Below are 21,553 nucleotides of genomic sequence, written 5' to 3' on the forward strand. Positions count from 1 at the left end.
CAAGGGAAACCAAGGCAAAAACGGATTCCTGGAATCCATCTATCCACCTGCCCTGGAAACGCCGGAGCCTCCCCCCCACCCCCCACCAGGCCTTTGCACTTACAGCTCCCACATTTCCTAACCACCCCTTTTCCCTAACATACTGCAACCCACTGCCCAAGGGGGCACTTGCAGGCCCCAGCTCTGAGCACCTGACTTCTGTGGCCACAGATCCGGAGTCCCCCAGACTAGCTCTCCTAGGGGTCGCCTGTTTCCCTGCACGTAGGGGAGAAGCACCACGTTCCCACCCGCTGAGGGCTGTTGTGAAGAGTCCAAAGCCCTGAGCACGGCGCCCACCATCCAGGGAAGGCTGCGTACGTTGTTAGTCTTAGTGCTGTTATTTTGTAGCCAGTGTTATCGGCCCGCAGGACTCCGGGGCGGTGCTTCGCACCCTTCCCACAGCTCAGCGCCCGGAGCGCGCGACCCTCAGCCTCTCCCGCACCTGCCCAAGGTCCCGGGCGGGGGTGCGGCTGCATCTCGGGCGCCGGCGCAGCCCCACGAGCGAGGGAAGCGGAAGGAGCCGTGCGTCGGCCAGCCGAGCAGGCACACAGTAGGTGCTGCGGGGACGGCCGGCGGACACCCGGAAGCCAGTGGCCCGGTGAGTGCACGCTCCCCCCACCCGCGGCGCGGCGCCCGACGCTCCCGAGGGGTGTATCCGCTGCAACGACACCCACTCCCACAACAAAGACGCTCGCCTCCGTGGGGCCGCCTCCCCGCGGCGCCCCCCACGCACGCCGCGGGACCGAGAGGCCGCGCGACCCCCGGCCCCACCCCCCGCCCCGGGAGCCCGGGAGCTGGCCCGGGCGGGCGGGCGCACCCGCAGCCGCAGCCGCAACGCTACCGGCACGCAGCCGGGGTGGCGCCCGAGGGGCGCGCGGCGACGCCGCCTCCAGCCGCGATTTAAAGGGCATCGAGGGGCGGAGGGATCCCGGCAGACCTCAGCGCGGATCCCTCCGCCGCGGGCGACGCGAGGCGGCGGCTCAGCTCTCCTCGCTCCCCAGATTCGCTTTTTGTCCCTCCGCCTCCGGGAGCACCCAGCGAGGAACTCGTTTCTTTTCCGTGTTTCTCCGCCTCCGCCGCCCCCCACCCCCCCCGCAAGTCCCGTAAAAGCAACAGAGGCCGCAGCAGTGGCGCGAGGCGGAGCGGTGTCCCTCCGCCCGGCCGAGGGCACTCCTTTTCGTGTCCTTCCACCGTTCCCGGGCGGCGTCCGGACGGCTCACCGGGGGCGGCGACGCGTCTGCGGCGCGGGAGGCGAGGCTCCGGGGCTATGAGGTGAGGGCGTCCGGACAGCGGCGGCGGCGCGTGCGGCGCCAGGACCCGGGACGCGGACCCCGGCGGAGGCGGCCCCCGGGACGGCGCGGCCGCGCGCGAGGCGAGGTGAGGCCGGGCGTGGGGACGCGGGGGCGCGGCGCGGTGGGGGCGGGGGGCTCCGGCCGCGGCTGGGACTTATTTCCCGACAGCGGATGGAGCGGGCGGTGCTGCGGCATGCGCCGCCATCTTGGATTTTACTCTCCATTTTTCTCGGGAATTATTTTTTGGTGATTAATTTTCTTGGGGGCCGGGGAAGTGCCGCCCGGCAGCGCGGACCCCCCAGCGCAGCGGCCGGACCGGGGGCCGCGCGGCGCCCCGAGGAGGAGCGGGCAGCGCCCGGCGGTGAGCGGAGGGCGGGCGCGGCGCGGGCGTGCGGGGGCGCCGGGCGGCGGCGGCGGCGGCGGCGGCGGCGGGCTGGGGGCGGGTCGGCGGGAGCGGGGGCGCCGGGCCGGGCGGGGGCCGGGGCCCGGGCGCGGGGGGCGGCGGCCGGGGGAGGGGCGCTGGGCGGCGGCGGCGGGCGGCGGCGGCGCTGGGCGGCGGGCGGCGGCGCCGGGCGGGGGTGCGGGCCCTGCAGTGGGCGCCGCCGCCGGAAGGGAGCGGTAGCGGCCGCCGGGCAGCGCGGGGCCGGGCAGCGCCGGGGCGGCCCGCGGCCGCACGAGGGGAGCAGCCCCGCCGCTCGCGATTGGGGGACTCTGTTTTCCCTCTTCTCCAATGGGCAGTCGTGATCGGGCTCGCCCAATCTGGTCCCTGTGCCGCGCTCACTTCGGCTTGTTTTTGTTTGGGCTGGAGCCTGGTTCCAGGTCTCCACCGGGGCCGGTCCCCCGCCCTGCCCGACCTCCCCTGACAGCGGCGCCCTCGGTGCCCGGCCGTGCTCGCCGAGTGGCGGTTGTCCTGCACACCCGGAGGTGATGGGCTCGGCGTCGCTCCCACCCGGGGGGGGGGGGGGCGGGACCGTGTTTCCGTGGTGACCACGGGATCCAACTTTCGGGGATGGTGTAGAGGCCCGTTGCGCCCGGAGAAATCCACTCTTTCTGTCTTTGGGCTCATTTGAGCCCGTTCTGGAGCTGTCGCTTCCGATGCGTCAAGCGGGGACACTAGAATTACTAAGGGGGTGAACGTGTGTTCGTTCTTGGAAGATGATTTTTAGAAACTTGTCTTACGTAGAGTAGTGGGCAATGAATTGGTCGGTCGTGATTAAGACTTTTCATCAGGACCTTCTTAGATGTAAGCTACTGTACACTTTATAAAAGTAGAGTCCGTTAAACGTGGTTGGGAGTCTGCCGTGTAGGATCGTCGGAGGAAGTAGTTGCCAGCTGCAACTTTTTCCCCTAGTCTTGGATAGCGAAAATACAGCAGTAACTTTTGATGATTGGTAGTAAAAGCATAAATGTCTTGAAAAGGACAGGGGAAATCATTTTTGCCTGAAATAGCGCTGATGACTTGTATATATTGAAAAACGTATCTAAAGAGTTACTTCGTGTAAATACACGTTTACTTTGTAGCCGAACGTTTGGCATCTTGAAGCACAGGTGTGGCCCCGTCACTGTCGGGACTCCTTATATTCCGAGAGTAAAGTCCACAAACGCTTTAATCCCAGCATGTGGGGGAACTCCGGTCCACTTTCCAGGTTTTGATCTTTAAGCATTCTACATTCTACTCTCCCTTTACCAGGCTCTAGTGCAACGAGCTTCCCCATGCCTGGCACCTTTTGGTCTCATTCCGCCCAGCATTCCTAGCCACCCTCTGCCCCCTCGCCCTTATCCTTCGGAAAGGTCTGGCGAGAAGTTACCTGCAGAGACTGGCCCACTCTGGAGGATGCCCATTTCCTCTGCGTTCCCTGAGCAGTTGTTACTTGGTATTATGTTTGGTTATTTGCCCACCCCTTCAGTTTTCTTGTGAACTTGTTGGGCTATTATTTATTTTCTCTGTCTGGGGCAGGTGCAAAGTAGGTGCTTAGTAGGCATTTGACAAAAGTGAATTTGTTAATCTCCAAGTTATGGAGCCTCATAGCTTGTATTTAGATTTTTGTATTATGTCCATTTTAATGTTATCTTAAGACATTGTTATTAATAACAAAAGCCACATAGTTTGTGCACATAAACTTTGAAACCAGACTCTTTCAAAGTCATTTCCAAGTGCCCTCTTGCCAGTATGTTCATCTGTCTTCTCAGATACCCCGAACTGTTTTCTGTACTTGAACCAGATACCAGTGGACCTACTAGGGGGAAGGGGAGTTGGACGGTATAGCAGAATAAGATGTGAAGGAAGTGGTCACAGGTTGTTTGTATGTTTGAGCATAGAGTTTTGTGGGTGGGGATGTTGGTGTGTCATTTTTCCTTGGGTCATATAAATTTGGGATCAAATCTGATTTTTCTCTACACAGGACATGGGTATGTGGCCCAGTTGTGTTGAAAGACACATGTACCATCTGAACAGCTCCTTGTCCACAGGAATGTCCTTTTCATGGCTTATGAGAGCAAATCCTTTCAGACAAACCATGTGGTTTCCATTATTTTATACTCTTGCCTGCCATATATGAGCTTTACTTTTTCTCCACTCACCAAAATGCTTCTGCATGGAGCAAGAATTGTGGCACTCTGTTATGTGTTAGCCCCAGAACACTGCAGTTGAGCTTTCCACACAGGGACCATATGTCCTTGCTCCACTGTGACACAGTACTGGTTACATGGATGCACTAAGTAAATGCAGGGAGAAAATGTGGGGTGGTTCTAGCCCAGATACAGCTGCATGCAGTAGAAAGATGTTTTCTACATAGGATGTAACTTAGTTTTTCAGTCTGACTTTTAGTTACTTTTTCTTTTGGGGGCAAGAACTTGTAATTTTACTGACATGTCTTGGTGTAGGAAATGGATTTAATGGCTCTAAGCAGCACAAGCTCAAATTATTACAAGATAAAATTAAAACTAGCTAATGCACTTTAAATTGTAATCATTAGGATATTCTAAGCATTAGAACACAGTGATTTGAAAAGTAATTTCTTCGACAGACTGCCAACTTTAAACTCATAAAATTACTTTTTTTTTTTTTTTTTATATAAAATTACTTTTTATTTGGAGCTCTTAGTTTGAAATGTAAGTTAAACCCTGAAGATTTAATGGCTCAGTTTCATTGAACGAGCTGTATGAGGATGAGGTCCTAGCAAACAGTAGGGAGTGAATACCCTAGGTCTTTGTCTAAGGGATTTTTAATGAAGGAAAGTATAGCAGGTTTCTTTAAATTCTATCAACTCTACATCATGCCTCTCCCCCAGCCTCTCTACGAATCTGTTTTTATTTCAGTTATTACTGTAGTCCCTTTTTTCCTCCTCATAATTTGGTGTTTCCTAGAATCTGGAAGTATCGATTAAAAGTAAAGATCATGCCTGAGCAATATCTGACCCCGTACTTATTAGTGTGATCTGAGTTTCTTTTTGCCCTAGTCAAATAAAAAAAAGCACTTGCCATTTACAAACATATTTTGAATCAATAGACATCTTCCTAAATTTTGGTCATCCATTTCTTACTTTATCTGCGTTACAGGATTTTATTTTACTGTTTTAAAGAAATGCCAGGGAGAGAATCCCATCTGTACAGGAAAGACTTCTAACCTTATTTTTGTAAAGCCACATTAACGTATAATGTTAGCTTTAAAAGAACAAAACAAAACACCTTTTCTTTTGGTCCTCATGTTGCCTGGAGACAGAGCTGATATATTATCTTTATATAGTTTGTGATGGAACCAGAAGCTATTTGCATTCTAAAATATTCTCACAAAAGGAGAAATGAAGTCACTGATTATTTCCATAGTTATCGATATTCTAAATTATGTTTTGCTTCACAGTTTTCCATTTGTCGTGCTAAAGGGTTCCTAGGACCAGGTTGGTCACTCACTGCCTCTGCCTCCTGCCTCTTCCAGCCAGATTTGGGGCTGTCTCATGTCTGTAAAACAAACTCAAACCACACAGCCTTTTAGGATTGTATGCAATTGTGACTACATTACATACAATTCCGGAGCTGGATGAAGGACCATTGGAATAAGAATACCTGTGTTCCAGTCTGCTCTGTCATTTATTATAAGACACAGGGCCAAGCCTCAGCTCCTACAACTGAACCTTCCAATTCTAAATTATATTTTACACTTAATTGCCACCCTGTTTTCTCACTTCTAAAAGCTGTTTTAGTATTTCGACATCTAATTGGTACACGTTCATCTATATATTCTACGTAGTTTTTCCTCACTTTATTTTGAATTGATGCTATAGCTTACCATCAGTTGGGTTTTAGAATTGAGAGGATGGAGTATATTAATGGCCCCCAAATCTTGATGGCTCGTACTTCTGTATGGCTCCTATTTGTCAGTTGCATCTCTACTAGATGTCTTTCTTTTCTGTATTATAATAGTACACTAAAGAAAAAGTATACAGACCTAGGGAGCATTATCTAGTGATAATAAGCCTTTTTATTTATGGGTGATGCAACATGTGGCTCAAGTATTGGCGTAAACCCCAGACTTCAGCTTCAACAGTACGGTTTTAGACTCAGCTTTTCCACTGAATAGCAATTTGACTTCAGGAAAGCAACTTTATTTCTGAGCTTTAGCCATCTCATGTGTAGCAGTAATGCCTGCCTCACCGACCTCATAGGGTTGCCAAGCAGGTGAATCCCTCAGTCATGTGTCAGAGTGAAACAAACACCTGTGTTTTCAACTTCAGCATCTTTATCAGAACTCCTGTCCAATAGATCTATGATGGCATTAGGATTGCCTCTCAAGTCTCAGGCTGAAGATCCCTTCAGTGAAGGGTCATCCTGCTTTCTCTTCTGCACCTTTCTGTCCTGTTGTTCAGATACCCAGTTTTCACTGGCTTCCCTTTGGACTTGCAAGGTCTCCTACTCTTTATTAGCCCTGCTCAATTTTCCTGAAGACTAAAATTCACATGCGCCCTCTAGTGTTCCATAGAGGCAACAATATTCCAGCACCACGAACAGTGCCCAATGGCTCCCAGTAGGTTCTTGAAAAATGTTGGGTTCTTGGTCTGCAGAATGATTCATTTTGTCTGATTCGTAGAACAAGGTGGCAGCAGCTGATACAGTGTCATGATCTCTGAGGAGTATTTTTATTTTCAAGGAAATGCTATGTTGTATGATGTAGAGGGATATATGTTTTTAGCAAGAAAACCAACCTATTCTTAGGAAAATGGAGTTCCCCCCACTGAAGTGTAGAGGGGGCCTGATCCTTCAGGCAGTGAACCAGTGCAGTCTGGGACTAGAGAGGCCATATGGAAATCTTCTTTCTCCCCTTCAAAAGAGAAACAAAAACAGATCTCACTCAGGGTCCAAGAGGATTTAGACAAAGCCAGTGGCCTCAGAAGATCTTTGATGTAGATACCAGAAGTGCTTTTGACACCCCCAAAAAAGAGGGGTGATTTTTTTTCTCTACTTGTGCTTTTTATTTCTTTTCCCTGATCATCCAGTGTAAAGTCTGTTCCCACATGATTCTCTCTCCTAATATCCTATTTGTTTCTTTAAAGCTCTTACCAGAATTTGTAGTTTCGTGCTTATTGGATTGTTTCTCTTTCTGTGCTATCCTCAGAGCCCCGTGAAATTAGGAGCCATGCCACTTTTGTTCTAGGGTCTTACTCTTCAAATAAGGGGCAAAGTGTGTTTAAAATTTTGTTTGCATCACTTTCTTCATAATGTCAAGAGTGTACAGGCTCTCTCTGGGACCTGGGTGGCTCAGCGGTGAGCATCTGCCTTTGGTTCAGGGCATGATCCCGGGGTTCTAGGATCAAGTCCCACATGGGGCTCCCTGCATGGAGTCTGCTTCTCCCTTTGCCTGTATATTTCTGCCTCTGTGTCTCTCATGAATAAGTAAATAAAATCTTTTTTTTTTAAGATTCTATTTATTTATTTAAAAAAAATTATTTATTTATTTATTTATGATAGTCACACACAGAGAGAGGCAGAGGGAGAAGCAGGCTCCATGCACCGGGAGCCCGACGTGGGATTTGATCCCAGGTCTCCAGGATCGCGCCCTGGGCCAAAGGCAGGCACTAAACCGCTGAGCCACCCGGGCTGCCCTGACTAAATAAAATCTTTTAAAAACGTGTGCAGGCTCTCAACCAGCTTCAGCTTAATTTGTTTCTAGTTGTCTAAGGCTTACTCTTATTTGTAAAATGGGGGTGATAGCGGTGGTATTGTGTATGTTTTGTGTATTAGTAGCATATTGTCATAAGGAGTGAATTACTTTGGGCAGGCAGGGATTCCTGAGCCTGTTTCTTTTAATCTAAGACTTTTTGCTCAGAAGTTCTGTGATTCTTTGAATTGAGATAATGTTGAAATGCTTGGTAAACTGTAGAGTCCTTTTGTTAGTGTTACTCTCTTCACAGTCCCCACTTCTTAATTTTTTAAAAAATATTTTATTTATTCATGAGAGACACAGAGAGAAGCAGAGACACAGGAAGAGGGAGAAGCAGGATCCCTGCAAGGAACCTGATGTGGGACTTGATCCCGGACCCCAGGATCACACCTGAGCCAAAGACAGATGTTAACCACTGAGCCACCCAGGTGTCCCCACAGTCCCCACTTCTCTCCTGAGTTCTGATGTCTTATAACAGCTCCACCTGGGTTGTGACCCCTCCCTCCTCAAATTCAGTAAACTTAAACCTTCTCATCTTTTCTGCAAACCTGTTTCTTATGTAGCATAGTTTATGGCAATCTTGCAGTCTCTGCAGCTATAGACTTCTGAACCATCTTAAATTCCTTTCTGTCCCTCACCACCTGTGTCTTAATTTATTACCAAGTCTTGCCTTCTATTTGAAACACCACAGCTTTTCCTCCCTCTCCCTGTCCACTGCTACTGTTGTATTTGAGCTTCTGTCTTCCAGCCACATGCTTTTTCACCAGTAGGATCCTTTCTAGAGTACAAGTAAGCAAATTCTGCCACCTTCCGTCTGTTTAACCAAGAAAAAAAGTACATACTTTACAGGATGTGAGAATTACATGGTAAATGAATGGAGGAGCTATTATTTATTGTTGTTTTAAAAGTGGAGTTACAGTGGGGTGCCTGGCTGGTACAGTTGGTGAAGCATGAGACTCTTGACCTCAGGGTTGTGAGTTCGAGCCCCACAATGGGTGTAGCGATTACCTAAAATCTTAAAAAAAAAAAAAAAAGTGGGGTTACAGTAAGAAAAAAATGTCTTACCAGAAACGTAACCGGCAATTCCACTGTAACAAAATCTGTAGTCCCCTTAGATGTTGATGTGTGAGGTATAGTTTGGTATGATTTTTAATTCTAATTGTTATCAGAAGGCATTTTCCTTCTCTTCAGAAGCAGTAGGAAAAGCAAATCTGGTCTTAGGTCTCTATCATAAATTAGCACCCTACTCTTTTTATTTTCTTGAAAATATGTACTCTTTTTAATGGAAATGGTGATGTGATTGTTTTCTTGGGAGAATTATGGTAGGATAAGGAATGGAGGGGAAATTTCTACCTGGTCATTTTAGGTTTTGTGAACACTGCATCAGTGTATCTGACCCTATGTTTCTGCCATCAAAGAGGGGACAGTTGGAGGTCTTTATTTTATTAGCTATTTCTGCTTGTTTTATCCTTGTGCCAAACCAAGGAGGTAGGCTCTGTTTTCATTTTACCTATGAGACGTTTGTGAGGTTGAATGTCTTGTTCATGGCTGCATTGTTAGTATCAAATGGGGTTAGAATGGAACCTAGGTGCATTGACTCCATCTGGAGCCCCATCCTGAACCCTGTGTGCGCCGTCTCCTGCAGGGTGTGCTGCCTGGCACACTTAGTCTTGGCCTTTAAGACCAAGACTCACCTATGGAAGTTTTTCCTCGCCCACGTCTTTGCCCTGTAAGAATGGATTGTTCTTTGTTCTGCTTACCTCTTAGCTTCTGAGGAACTGTGGGCTGTACTTACAGACTTTTGACACTAGGTGGCATATGTTTATAGAAAAGTAAAATGCTGTGGGTCTCAGGGAGGAGTAACAAAGGAAGCATCCTTGATTTTATGTATAGGCACTACTAGGTGAGCAGATGGATCAGATGTAGAGAGATGTGGAAGGACGTTGTTTTGTTTTGTAGAATTTCTCCCAACAACCACATCAGCTAAAACCTTTATTTTGGAAATACCTACCAAGACAATTGGAGACATAAATCTTTCTTATATCAAATCTTTTGTTGTGATACATATTGGATGAATATTGGATATTATTGGATAAATAAGGAACTGTGGATCAATGTTTTTTGTCCTGAGGCAATTAGAGGGAAGTTTATTACATGCCCACTTGCAGATCAGTAGGTTTAAGTGTTACAATGATTGTTACCAGTAGTGCATGTTTTGCTGTTTCAAATGTTCTGCTAAATGAAAAATCCTAAGAGTTTTAGTTTTCATTTTTATTGTAAAGTTTTTACATAAATATAATTAAGTATTCAATCATAACACTTCTATGGAAGGTTTTGGTTACCTGAGGTTTAAGTATATGTAAAACTTTTTAAAGGTGAAGAGTTTTTCCAGTGATATATTGGAATTTTATGTGTTTTGAGGATCTGGTAACTGTAAAGCATTTTCACTTTGGTTTACTTTATCATGGTCTCTGTATTAGCTGCTTGTGGCTGCTGTGACAAATTACACAAATTTGGTGGCCTCCAACAGCAGGGATGTATTCTCAGTTGGGCAGGCCCGAGGTTCCCCATCTGTTTCACTGGGCCAAAGTCCAAGTGCGGTAGGGCTCCCCCGGAGGCTGTAGGAGAGAATCTGTTCTTTGCCTCTGCCAGCTCCTGCAGTGGTTTTCGTTCCTTTGCTTGGGGCCCATGTCACTGCAATCCTCACCTCTCCTCTTGGGTGTGTGGTGTCAAAGCACCCTCTACCATTCTCGTAAGGTCTCTTGTGATAGCATTTAGAGCCCACCCAGACAACCTGTGTCATCTCAAAATCCATACTTTAAATCATCTCTCCAAAGACCCATTTCCTTATAGGCTAATACTCACAGGTTCTAGATTAGGACCTGATATCTTTGAGGACTATTTTTCAGCCCATGGAAGTCTCCTTTGGAGCAGTTAGCACAACCAGTTTAGCACAATTAGTAGTGCTGGCTCTAGCCATCCCTTTTACTTTGGATTTTATCTTTATATAGTCATATCTTACTATGAGTTGTGGGAAACTGCTCCAAGTCAGGTGCCATCTCTTGCTGGATCAGAGGGGGCTTTACCACCTCAGGCTGCTTGGGGAGACTGTTAACTTGGTTGAGGCAAAATGCTTGGTGAGTTTGACTCTCCAAAAGCTGGAAAAGAAAGCAGAAACGATATTTAGTCATCTAACTTCTCAAGTGACACTTATTTCTGACAATATTTATAGGAGCAAGTTGTAAGGTTACAGGTGTGATCATGAAGTCATAGTTGTCTTCTGACAAGTGAGTAACTGTCTTGTCAAAGTAGATTACAGTCTTACTGCATTGTAATATGGAATATTGACCACAAGTGCTTCTGATAGCTTTAAGGACTTCTACTAGTGGCCTGATAGTATGAATTATTCTGGGATTCCATGGAACCTTGGAAAATATTGATCACAGATGAATTTGGAATAACTATCAATGAAGACTGATTTGCATTTCCTTGATGTATTATTGTAGAACCCTTTTGTAACTTTAGATTTAAGAAAAAGAACTAAAAAAAAAAAAAGAAAAAGAAAAAGAACTAATCACCAGTTGGGTTTATATGTAGCAGTTAGGTTTGTGACTAGAAAGGGGGATGTGATATGAATGGACCTGTGGTAAGTTGTGCTAAGTTCCAATGATGACAAAAGTGTACCTTAGCTAGCATAATACTGCAGTGGGGAAGCCAAGGATTATCAAGTACTTACATGAAGAAATGAGTACAGTTGTAATAAGCACCATGAAAGAGAAAGTGTATGGGATGGAGGACTGGGGGTTGGCCGGGGGGGACTGGCGGGCAGCTTGACAGCATCCCAAATACAAAGGCCCTGTGTAGGGAACATGTCTAGCACACTAGGGGATGAGAACTGGGCAGTATCTGAAGTTTTAGCTGGAGTAAGGGGCGGGGGCGAGTTTGGATCATGCAGAACCTTGTAGGCACCAGCAAGGTAAGTTCTGTTAATGGTAGTTCATAACAATTTCCAAATGCTTTTGTTTTTGCTTGTAGACCAGGCATGTTAGCCTAGAATGGAAATTGGATTTTTACTTTACTGGTGGGACATTGTTGGCACTGACCCTAGCCAGTGTGGTCACTCCTGGTCCAGTGTGAGCACTTTTGTTCCTTTGGGCTGTGTGTGTTTGTTGTCGCCTCTCTGGACAGTGCTTCCTTTCATTTTTGTGTGTTTTATTTACATTAGTCTTCCTTGTACTTATTTTAAATATAAAGCTCCTGGGAGTCTGGGATTGTGGCACTTGAGAATCACGGAGTCAGTCCACAAATGAAGGCATCAGAAACTTGTGGAAGTATTTCAGAGATGTATTTAACTTCTCTGATGTTGGAATTACCGAATTTAAGGTCTTAGAAATTGGCTTTAACTTAAATACATAAGAATGATGCAGAAGAATTTTTGTGACATTTGTTTTACTTTCCCTTTTATATGTTTATTTTTTTTTTCCTCTTATATGTTTAAATTTTTATTATAAAGTAATACCTGCTCATTTTGAAAAGCTGAACCTTGTGAAAATGCACCGTGCAATGAAAAAATTGCTCGTGATCTCATTCCCCAGAGAGAGTACTGTTAACTATTTGGTGTTCTGAATCGTTTGCTCAGCATATTGTAGCTGAATCACTTGCAAAATGTTTGCTCTGCTTTTTCTCAGTGAAGTTTTCCAAAAGTCCTTCAGCAAGCTAGAGCCTGCTTTTTAAAAATCTGTGTTACCTTCTTAACCTCTTGGGACATGTTTCTTTGCCACTGGGTAATTTCTGTAAGATAAGCTATCTGAGACGAGTTCAACATGTAAACTGGTTAGAGAATTCTTTGTAATATCACAGGAATTCTATTAAAATTCTTTTTTTATATTAAAATTCTTGTTTCTTTTAGAATCAGTGTTCTCATTTTTCTGACAGTCTTAAAATCCTGGTTTGTGTTTAAGACATTCAGCAGGAAATAATCGAAATAATCCAAAAGCTTTTTTTTTTTTTTGTATTTATTTATGATAGTCACACAGAGAGAGAGAGAGGCAGAGACACAGGCAGAGGGAGAAGCAGGCTCCATGCACCGGGAGCCCGATGTGGGATTCGATCCAGGGTCTCCAGGATCGCGCCCTGGGCCAAAGGCAGGCGCTAAACCGCTGCGCCACCCAGGGATCCCAATCCAAAAGCTTTAAGTAGGAAAGGATTGGAACCAGTTTTCAAATTGTGCATGAGCAGTAAAGTCAAAAGTCACCAAATAGTTCATAACCTCATGTGTGTTCACAAAGGGGGCAGTGGAAAGAAAGAAGGTCATTGGCATTTGTTGGGGACCTGTCACTGCTGGGAGCAGTGCAGGCACTTGACAGGAACCAAGCACATTTTCTATGAAACAACTGTGTACTTTCCTTTGAAAAATTTTCAAATGTCAGCAGGTGTTTCTTTTTTTTTTTTTTTTTTCCAATTATAAATAGTAAACATTTGGGGGTCGGATTTTTTGTAATGTTAATCCCATTCCTCCAAAGACAAGGAATGCTGTTGGTGATTTGGAATGAGTGGTGGTGGTGTGGGTGTGCCTCTTACCTTATGGTATTATATATGCAGTTCCTCTTTTTATTTTTTTAAGATTTTTTTATTTTTAAATAATCTCTATACCCAGTGTGGGGCTTGAACTCACGACCTCGAGATCAAGAGTTGCATGCTCCACTGATTGAGCCTGCCAGGTGCCCCTAAAAAGTTTCCTCTTTAAATACAACTCTAAATCTTTAAATACTTTGCTTCTTAAATGCAACTTTTAGTTTAGTGGTTTTCAAGTATGTTTTGTATTATCACAAATCTCCTGCCCCTTTTAAAATTTATATTTGATAGTAGAGTCTGAAGTAGGTGCTTTGTCTCCCACCTGTTGGTCCAGTGAAGCCATGTGAGGCAAATCCTCCTATTTGTTGACTTCACAGTGGGTGAAGCTCGGGAGACCAGTGCTAGTGCTGCCTGTCCAGGAGCATTGGCACAACTGTGTTTCCCTAGAGCCTGCTTGCATCATTCTTGTGAACACTCATAAAAAAGAAGGAATAGAGCCTTAAACAGCACCCTTAGGAACTCCGTCCACCCTGTTGCACTCAGATCGTCCTTATCACTCCATTAGAATACTACTCAGTTCTTTTAAAAACTTTTTTTAAAGATTTTATTTATTTATTTGAGTCAGAGCAAACATACAAGTGGAGGGAGGGAGAGGGAGAAGCACACTCCCCACTGAGCTGGGAGCCCAAATCAGGACTTCCAGGATCATGACCTGAGCCAAAAGGCAGATGCCCAACTGACTGGGACACCCAGGCACCCCTGAAAACTTTATTTTTTATTTATTTATTTATTTTTTTTTTTTTTGAAAACTTTTTTAAAGAAAAATCCTTAAAAACTCTGAAGGCAAAAAAAAAAAAAAAAAAAAACTCTGAAGGCATGCTATTCTCAGATTAACCCTTTCCCATCATCTCCATTTTCTGAGTTTAATTTACACATGTCCTTTTAGTTACATGCAATTTTAATTTTCTACTCTCATTTGAAACAAATGACCTAGAACTTAGGACTCTTTCTATTCATTATTCCTTAGTTCCCCTCTGCCATCCCTTTCGCCACAAGCCCATGTTTCAAGATGTCACGTCCATTTTAGAAGTTCTCCGACATTTCTGAGGGGCTCACAGATGGTCAGAGTCTGCAAGTTTCAGCTCCTGTCCATGAGTTTCAGCTCCTAAAAGAGAACTTTGCCTTGGGAGTACCTGCAGCCTGTGCCCAAGTGGGTCACTCCCTTCCTGAAGTGCTGGTCCCTCATTTGCCCTTGCTTCTCCTCTTTCCTCCCTAGTTGTTCCCTGCAGTAGCCTTTGCAGCTGGTTCCTCATCTTGAGGGATGCGCCCTCTGTCCTTAGACTTCTTTCATCTGTACTCAGCCCCTAGGTGATTTCATCTCGTCCATTAGCACTCTGACCAGCCTGGACCTGTACTCCCAGCCCTTGTATTCAGCATCTCTACGTGGTCTCTGCTGGGTGTCTCAAACATAACCGAAGCTGAACTTCTGCACTTGGACCCCTGCCCAAACCTGAGCTTCCTGTAGGCTTTGCCACCTCTGTAAATAGTGTACTTCAGTTGGGAGGCATGCTAGTCTTCTTTCTTTTTCACACAGTCTGTTCTCAGATCCTTTCTATCTGTGACCCTTCAGAAAAGATCCCCAAGGCAGCTACTTCTTGCCACCTGTGCTGCTCCGAGCTGCCAGTACCCTGTGGTTCATTGCAGTAGCCTCTTAACTGGTGCTTTCTCTTGTGTCCCCCAATTATTAGTAGCGGCATTAGATCTGACCTTTAAAAAGCATTTATTTGTGAGCTTTTCTCCATATAGCAAGCAGCTAGCGTGGGCCTTTAAAATTGTGACTTGGACCACATCACTCCTGCTTTCCATCTCCTGGAAAGTCTGTGCCCTAAGTCTCAGCAGTGGCTTTGAGCCCTCTGTGACATATTCTAGCAGCCCTTCTGATGACCTTCCTGCCCCTGCCCCGCTAACCCTACCACAGCCACACTGGGCACCGTACTGGTCTTCTGCACACCCACTGCTTCCCCCACCCTCTCTGGCTTTGTGCTTTCCCTTTGCCTGGGACGTGCTCCCCTTTGCTGCCAGGCGTTCCCCCCTCCCACCCTGAAACACCAGTGCTTAGAAAATGCTTTACTTTCTCCAAGGTGCTGGCAGTGATTTGTTAATTTGTTATTTCCTAGAGATTTCTTCATTGGAATACAAGCACAGATTTGCTATATCCTCAGGCCCTGGTCTGATGTCTAATAACTTTCCTGATATTTTATATACTTCACCCTTGAACCCTCATGCAGTCAAAATTCCACATGCAACTTTGGACTCCTAAAAGACTTAACTGCTGGGGTGCCTGTGTGGCTCAGTTCGTTGAACATCTATCTTCTAGCTTCGTTGGTCATGATCCCTGGGTTCTGGGATCGAGACCCATGTCGAGCTCTCTGCTTAGCAGGGAGCCTGCTTCTCCCTCTCCCTCTGCTGCTTCCACTGCTTGTGTGTGCGTGCACACACTCGCTCTCTCTCTCTCTCTAATAAATATTAAAAAAAAACAAAACAAAACAGTAACAGCCTACTGTTGACCAGAAGCCTTATAGACAAAATAAATGGTTAATATAAATTTTGTATATTACATGTATGTATTTATTTTAAAGATTTTATCTATTTATTCATAGAGACAGAGAGAGGGGAGGGGGGCAGAGACACAGGCAGAGGGAGAAGCAGGGTCCATGCAGGGAGCCCAACGTGGGAATGTTACATGTATTTACATAAAGTAAAGCTGCAGAAACTGTATTAAGAAAATCGTAAGGAAGAGAAAATATGTTTATTGTGCTGTGCTGTATTTATCTTTAAAAATTCATATAGAAGTGGGCAGCCCCGGCAGCCCAGTGGTTTAGCGCCGCCTTCGGCCCGGGGTGTGGTCCTGGGGGCCCCTGGATCGAGTCCTACATCAGGCTCCCTGCATAGAGCCTGCTTCTCCCTCTGCCTGTGTCTCTGCCACTCTCTCTGTGTCTCTCATGAATAAATAAAAATAAAATCTAAAAAAAAAATTCATATAGAAGTGGACCTGTGCAATTCAAACCCATGTTGTTCAAGGGTCAACTGTATTGGGAAATCAGAACAGAGAAAGATTTGCAATTGTTACACCATTTAAGGAGTGGCCAGTACTCCTTGAAATTTTCTTCTGCCAATTTTGGGATAAATCGGGTAATTTTTACTTCTAAATATAGTTAGTGGTCAGTAGACTTAGACACTGTCAACCAAGCCAAGACCATGGTGGTATTTTCTATGTGAGCCGTCTTGTGTCCCAGGCCGGAGAGACTGCACCCTTGCTTATGTTGGGAGTGGACCTGTGTGGGAGCCGTGAAGCCTTTAGGCTTTGCTAGCCACCCAATGTCCTCAACTTCTGTTTCTCCATAGTCTGCTACAGTATTGGCTGTGTTAGTCTTTGAAATTCTATCTCCACCTTTAAAATATAAATATTCTTTCAGCTTGTAGTCTTACAGGAAAAATTGTGCCAACAAGAACAGATTCCACAGTCAGGGGGGCACAACCATCAATGACCTAATAATTAGTAGAGGATATGTTCATTTTGAGTTAGAAATTTATAAATAGTTCCCAAATTTCTGATAGTTTCACTAGAACTGGTTTTACAAAATAATTCATTTGTGAATGTAAGTAAAGTTTTTTGCCTTAATGATAGCTGTTATCTGGACAAGTCGAGAGTATTGAAGCCTCTACTAGAATATATCCAGACATGTACAGTGTATTCATACTAGTGAAATTCAGTCACAATCTGTGATTCACAGAGTGATATCTTAGTATTTAAGTCCCCCCAAAAATATTAGTTAACTGGATGAGATGCAAGGTTATGAATTTGCTCCAATTTGGATGGATCATTAGTCCTCATTTAGTTGCAATTATGTAGGAGTAGATCTTAGTCTCTATTCCATGAACTAGGCTGAAGTGTGCTGCTAAAATGATTTATTGGCGAACTTTTCCTAATTCTCAGGAAAAAAATTAGGTCAATAGGTATAATTTCCTCATTAAATTTTGGCCTCTGTTCTTTGCCCTAACAAATGATCAAGTGAATGAGTAACAGAGAACAGTAGTTCTCACACTGGAATTTACATCAAAACCATGTGGAGGGCTTACTAAGAACAAGTGGCTGGACTTCATCCTGGCTTTTCTACTTTTATTTTTTTTTTAATTTTTATTTATTTATGATAGTCACAGAGAGAGAGAGAGAGAGAGCGAGAGAGAGGCAGAGACATAGGCAGAGGGAGAAGCAGGCTCCACGCACCGGGAGCCCGATGTGGGATACGATCCCGGGTCTCCAGGATCACGCCCTGGGCCAAAGGCAGGCGCTAAACCGCTGCGCCACCCAGGGTTCCCGCTTTTCTACTTTTAATCTCTGAGTGAGAATCATGGTTGGGATTCAGGATTCTCTGTGGAGAGATGGCGTGCTATTTCTTTTCTCTCTTAATTCTCTCTAAAGCCATGTTGCTCTTTTCTATTCCATGTAGTTCTATTTTATGTCTCACTGTTGAGGGTATTGGGACTCCTGAGTCCTGAAAACACTTCAGTCATTCTCCATAAACTGTGTGCTCTGGGAGGGCATTCTTAAGATCACTTCCTCCAGGACCAAGAGCACTTTACCTGTTGCTTGTCCTTCTCCTCTGGAGGTGTGGAGCTGGGGGTTTCCGCAGAAAGCAGAAGGAAAGCATAGGGAGGTGGCTGCCAGTAGCCACAGCACAGCCATGCCTGGGCAGGGGCTTTGCTTGCTGCCTTTAGCAGCACAGGCATCTTGAGAAAAAAGAGGACTTGAAGAAGTCAGGTTATAACTTTATTTTTTTTTAATTTTTTTAAATTTATTTATGATAGTGACAGAGAGAGAGAGAGAGAGGCAGAGACACAGGCGGAGGGAGAAGCAGGCTCCATGCACCGGGAGCCCGATGTGGGATTCGATCCCGGGTCTCCAGGATCGCGCCCTGGGCCAAAGGCAGGCGCCAAACCGCTGCGCCACCCAGGGATCCCTGGTTATAACTTTAGTATTTTACAGTTTAAAACAATACAAAAAGTAGTTCTGGGGTGCCTGGGTGGCTCAGTCGGTTAAGCGTCCAACTCTTGGTTTCGGCTCATGTCCCAATCTCAGGATCATGGGATCTAGCCCTACCTTGGTCTCTGTGTTGGGGGGGGGGGGAGGGAGTCTGCTTTGGATCCTTTGTCCCTCCTCCCACTTGGACACATGTGTTCTCACTCTAAAGTAAATAAAGCTTTCAAAAGAATTAGTGTTTTGTAATTTTGTTGGATATCATTAAAGGTACAACTAGGTGTACATTTCTAGAAGAACTTTAAAATAATGTATCATTGGTGTTTTTCTGTGTGTTCGTAAAAATGCAAGGGAAATTGGCCTTTGTGGGGGGTAGTGAGAGACCCTGAGGCCCCAGTGCTGGGTTCTCCTTACTCTGCTGGAGCCTGGTCATGTGGCCCTGGGCAGGGCGCCTCTCAGCCTCTGTGTTGGTTTCATCTGCAAATTGAAGGAGTTGTACTAAGATCTTAAAGTTCCTTTAGCTCTGAAGTTCTGTGTTTTTGCACTTTCTTATCCTGGAGCCCTTTTAGTCTGATTTATATACTAAGGCATAATTCCATAATGAGGTGATGCCATGGACATCCCTGTTCTTGCTCCATTACCAGCAAAATGTAATCCATCATAATGTAATCCATCATACCCTTACTTCCAAAGGTCCTTATGAATTACAAGCACCCTCATTATCCAAATCATTCAGTCCCAAGTTCAGTTGACTAAAATTCAGATGGTGAGGGATATCTCTATATTAGCAAATGTAATTTCTCAGTTTTTGTTGCTATTGTAAAGGCTGACCCATGGTAATGGGCAATACTTTGATATTTGAATATCAGTCCCCAAAATACCTTGACTGTTGACTTCAAAATAACAACAAAAGACAAAGCTGGGGCAGCCTGGGTGGCTCAGCAGTTTAGTGCCGCCTTCAGCCCAGGATGTAGTTCTGGAGACCCGGGATTGAGTCCCTCATCAGGCTCCCTGCATGGAGTGTCTCTGCCTCTCTCTCTCTCTCTCTGTCTCACATGAATAAATTAAAAAAAAAAAAAAAGACAAAGCTGTTGTGGACAAAGCTTAACTTACTTTTTTTAAGCTTTCCTTAGAAGAGAGGACTTCCGGGATCCCTGGGTGGTGCAGCGGTTTGGCGCCTGCCTTTGGCCCAGGGCACGATCCTGGAGACCCGGGATCGAATCCCACGTCCGGCTCCCGGTGCATGGAGCCTGCTTCTCCCTCTGCCTGTGTCTCTGCCTCTCTCTCTCTCTGTGACTATCATACATAAATAAAAAATTAAAAAAAAAAAAAAAAAAAAAAAAGAAGTTCTGCGAGGGGAACCCGCGATCATTCTTAAACCACCGATACATTAATGACAAACTAAATTAGAGGATAAACTGATAATTTGAAGGTAGCTTTTTAAAAAAAAAAAAAAAAAAAAAAGAAGAGAGGACTTCCTTGTAGTTTGTTTACTCACAGTTATTTTTTTTTTAAGATTTTATTTATTCATGAGAGAGAGAGGCAGAGACATAGGCAGAGGGAGAAGCAGGCTCTATGCAGGGGAGGCCAATGCAGAACTGAAGCTCAACAGATGAGCCACCCAGGTGTCCCTGTTTACTCACTGTTAGTAAACTGTTACCAAAACATATCTTTTGAGCAGAATGTTGCTGTATGTAAATACAGGCCATAACAAGGTACAAAAGGAATCTTATTGGTAACTGAGAGATAAGTGCTTGCTAAGCTCTTACTGTTTACCAGTCTCTATTCACAGCACAGGCAAAGTGCCTGTCAGAGTGAGCTCCCTCCCTGCAAGTGGAGAGGGCTGCTGTAGACCTCAGCATGACACTGGATGGCCTGGGGTGCCAAGTGGTTTTTAAAGAGTGGAAACATTAGTTATTAAATTGCCTCCTCCCCCAAAGGCTTTATTAGATACATATGGGGCGAGAGGTTCGGTCCTTGGCTGCCACCTTCCTCATTTGCTGAGGTGTCGTTCAGCTCCTCTCTCTTCCTCTTGGTGCTAATGTGTGTCCCCATCCTTTCCTCAGTGAACTTGAGGGTGAGCTTATCCTTGGAGACCTTGAGCAGCACCTTGGTGCGCCTCGGGTCGCATCCCACATGGATTTGGTGTGCCGGGTGGGGTGCCCAAGGCACGGCTTGGGTGCGGCTGGGCCCGGGCTGCTCCTGTTCTTCTGGCTCTTGCTGGGTGCTGCGTGGCCCCCCACCCCCACCCCAGTCAGGGATATGCAGAGCTCCCACCACCAAAGACTTAGAATACTTTGTATCTTTCTCAAGGGTCTGGGTAGTATGGTCTTTTATGTATTTACCTCCTGGTTTTGTTTTCCATATTTTGTTTCTGTTAGGAGAGAACATTGGAATTATTCTCTAAGCTATCTGAAGAGAGCGACTCAATGCACCTGGGTCAGGCGGTCTGTGGGCATGAAGTGGTTGGGAGAATCCAAGAACATGGTGGTGAATGGCAGGAGGAGTGGAGGCAAGTTGTCTAATGACCATCAGCAGAGTCAATCAAAATTGCAGCACTCGGGAAAGGAGGCCGCGAAGGCTGGCAAACACGCAGTTGAGAGGAGGTCAAGCAGATGTATGTACACAGTGCAACTGTCTCTTTTCATTGTGATCTGGGTGGTAATTCTTTACAGTTTGTAACTTCTGTTCTGCCTTTATTGTTTCCAGAAAATTTGTTCATGTTCTCATACTTACCTTTTTTTACCCTTTGAAAGTTGACCATTCCTACTCTCATCTGACATGCACACTCTAGTTTAATGTTTAATATGATAACTAATTATGCTCTTATATCCATGACTTTAAGTTATATTTTGTAGAATGTACATCTGAGAGTTTAATCTGTTCTATAAAAAAATATTAAAGTACTGCCGCTGGATTTCCTACAAGTTCAAACTATATTTTTTACATCTGATGTAAGTATGTCTTTCTTTGAAAACTTAGCAATATGAATCAATCAAGTCAACTCTACAGGACAAGTGGAATTTAGGGCAGCTTCCCAAATTGTTGCCATTTTTTCTATATATATGGGGTGAACAGTTGTTTATCCTGACACTGGAGCACTGGTGATAATGAGTAACTTTTTTACCTTGCTTACCTCTTGGTAAGAAGGAGGCTACTGTTGTTTTTTTTTTTTTTTTAAGATTTTATTTATTTATTCATGAGAGACACACAGAGAGAGAGAGAGAGAGAGAGGCAGAGCGAGAAGCAAGCTCCACGCAGGGAGCCTGATGTGGGACTTGAGCCTGGGACTCCCAGGATCACGCCCTGGGCTGAAGGCAGGCTCTAAACCACTGAGCTACCCAGGGATCCCTGAGGAGGCTACTGTTCAGAGTTCAAGAAATAGTTCTCTTTTTTTCTTTATTTGAGAGAGAGAGAGAAAGCGTGTGCACATGCATGAGTGGGAGGAGGGGCAGA

The 21,553-nt window shown here is 45.4% G+C and overlaps 1 protein-coding gene across 5 annotated transcripts in view; it reads left to right on the plus strand.

Annotated features, from left to right (window-relative positions):
• The first annotated feature begins 1,188 nt into the window (after positions 1–1,188).
• KMT5B (lysine methyltransferase 5B) overlaps positions 1,189–21,553 on the plus strand; it is a 56,123-nt gene continuing 35,758 nt past the window's right edge. The window contains exons 1-2 of one of the 5 annotated variants that reach the window (XM_041773708.1): positions 1,189–1,416; positions 20,479–20,714. In XM_041773708.1, the coding sequence (XP_041629642.1) occupies positions 20,555–20,714 (160 nt within the window). In that variant the 5' untranslated portion in view covers positions 1,189–1,416; positions 20,479–20,554. Of the gene's footprint in view, positions 1,417–1,485; positions 1,693–1,932; positions 2,256–20,478; positions 20,715–21,553 lie in introns of those variants that run through there. The other 4 variants (XM_041773707.1, XM_041773706.1, XM_041773705.1 and 1 more) reach the window with 4 other exon arrangements.

This window comes from Vulpes lagopus, chromosome 11, assembly GCF_018345385.1.
Source record: "Vulpes lagopus strain Blue_001 chromosome 11, ASM1834538v1, whole genome shotgun sequence".
In the NCBI taxonomy this organism is placed as follows: domain Eukaryota; kingdom Metazoa; phylum Chordata; class Mammalia; order Carnivora; family Canidae; genus Vulpes; species Vulpes lagopus.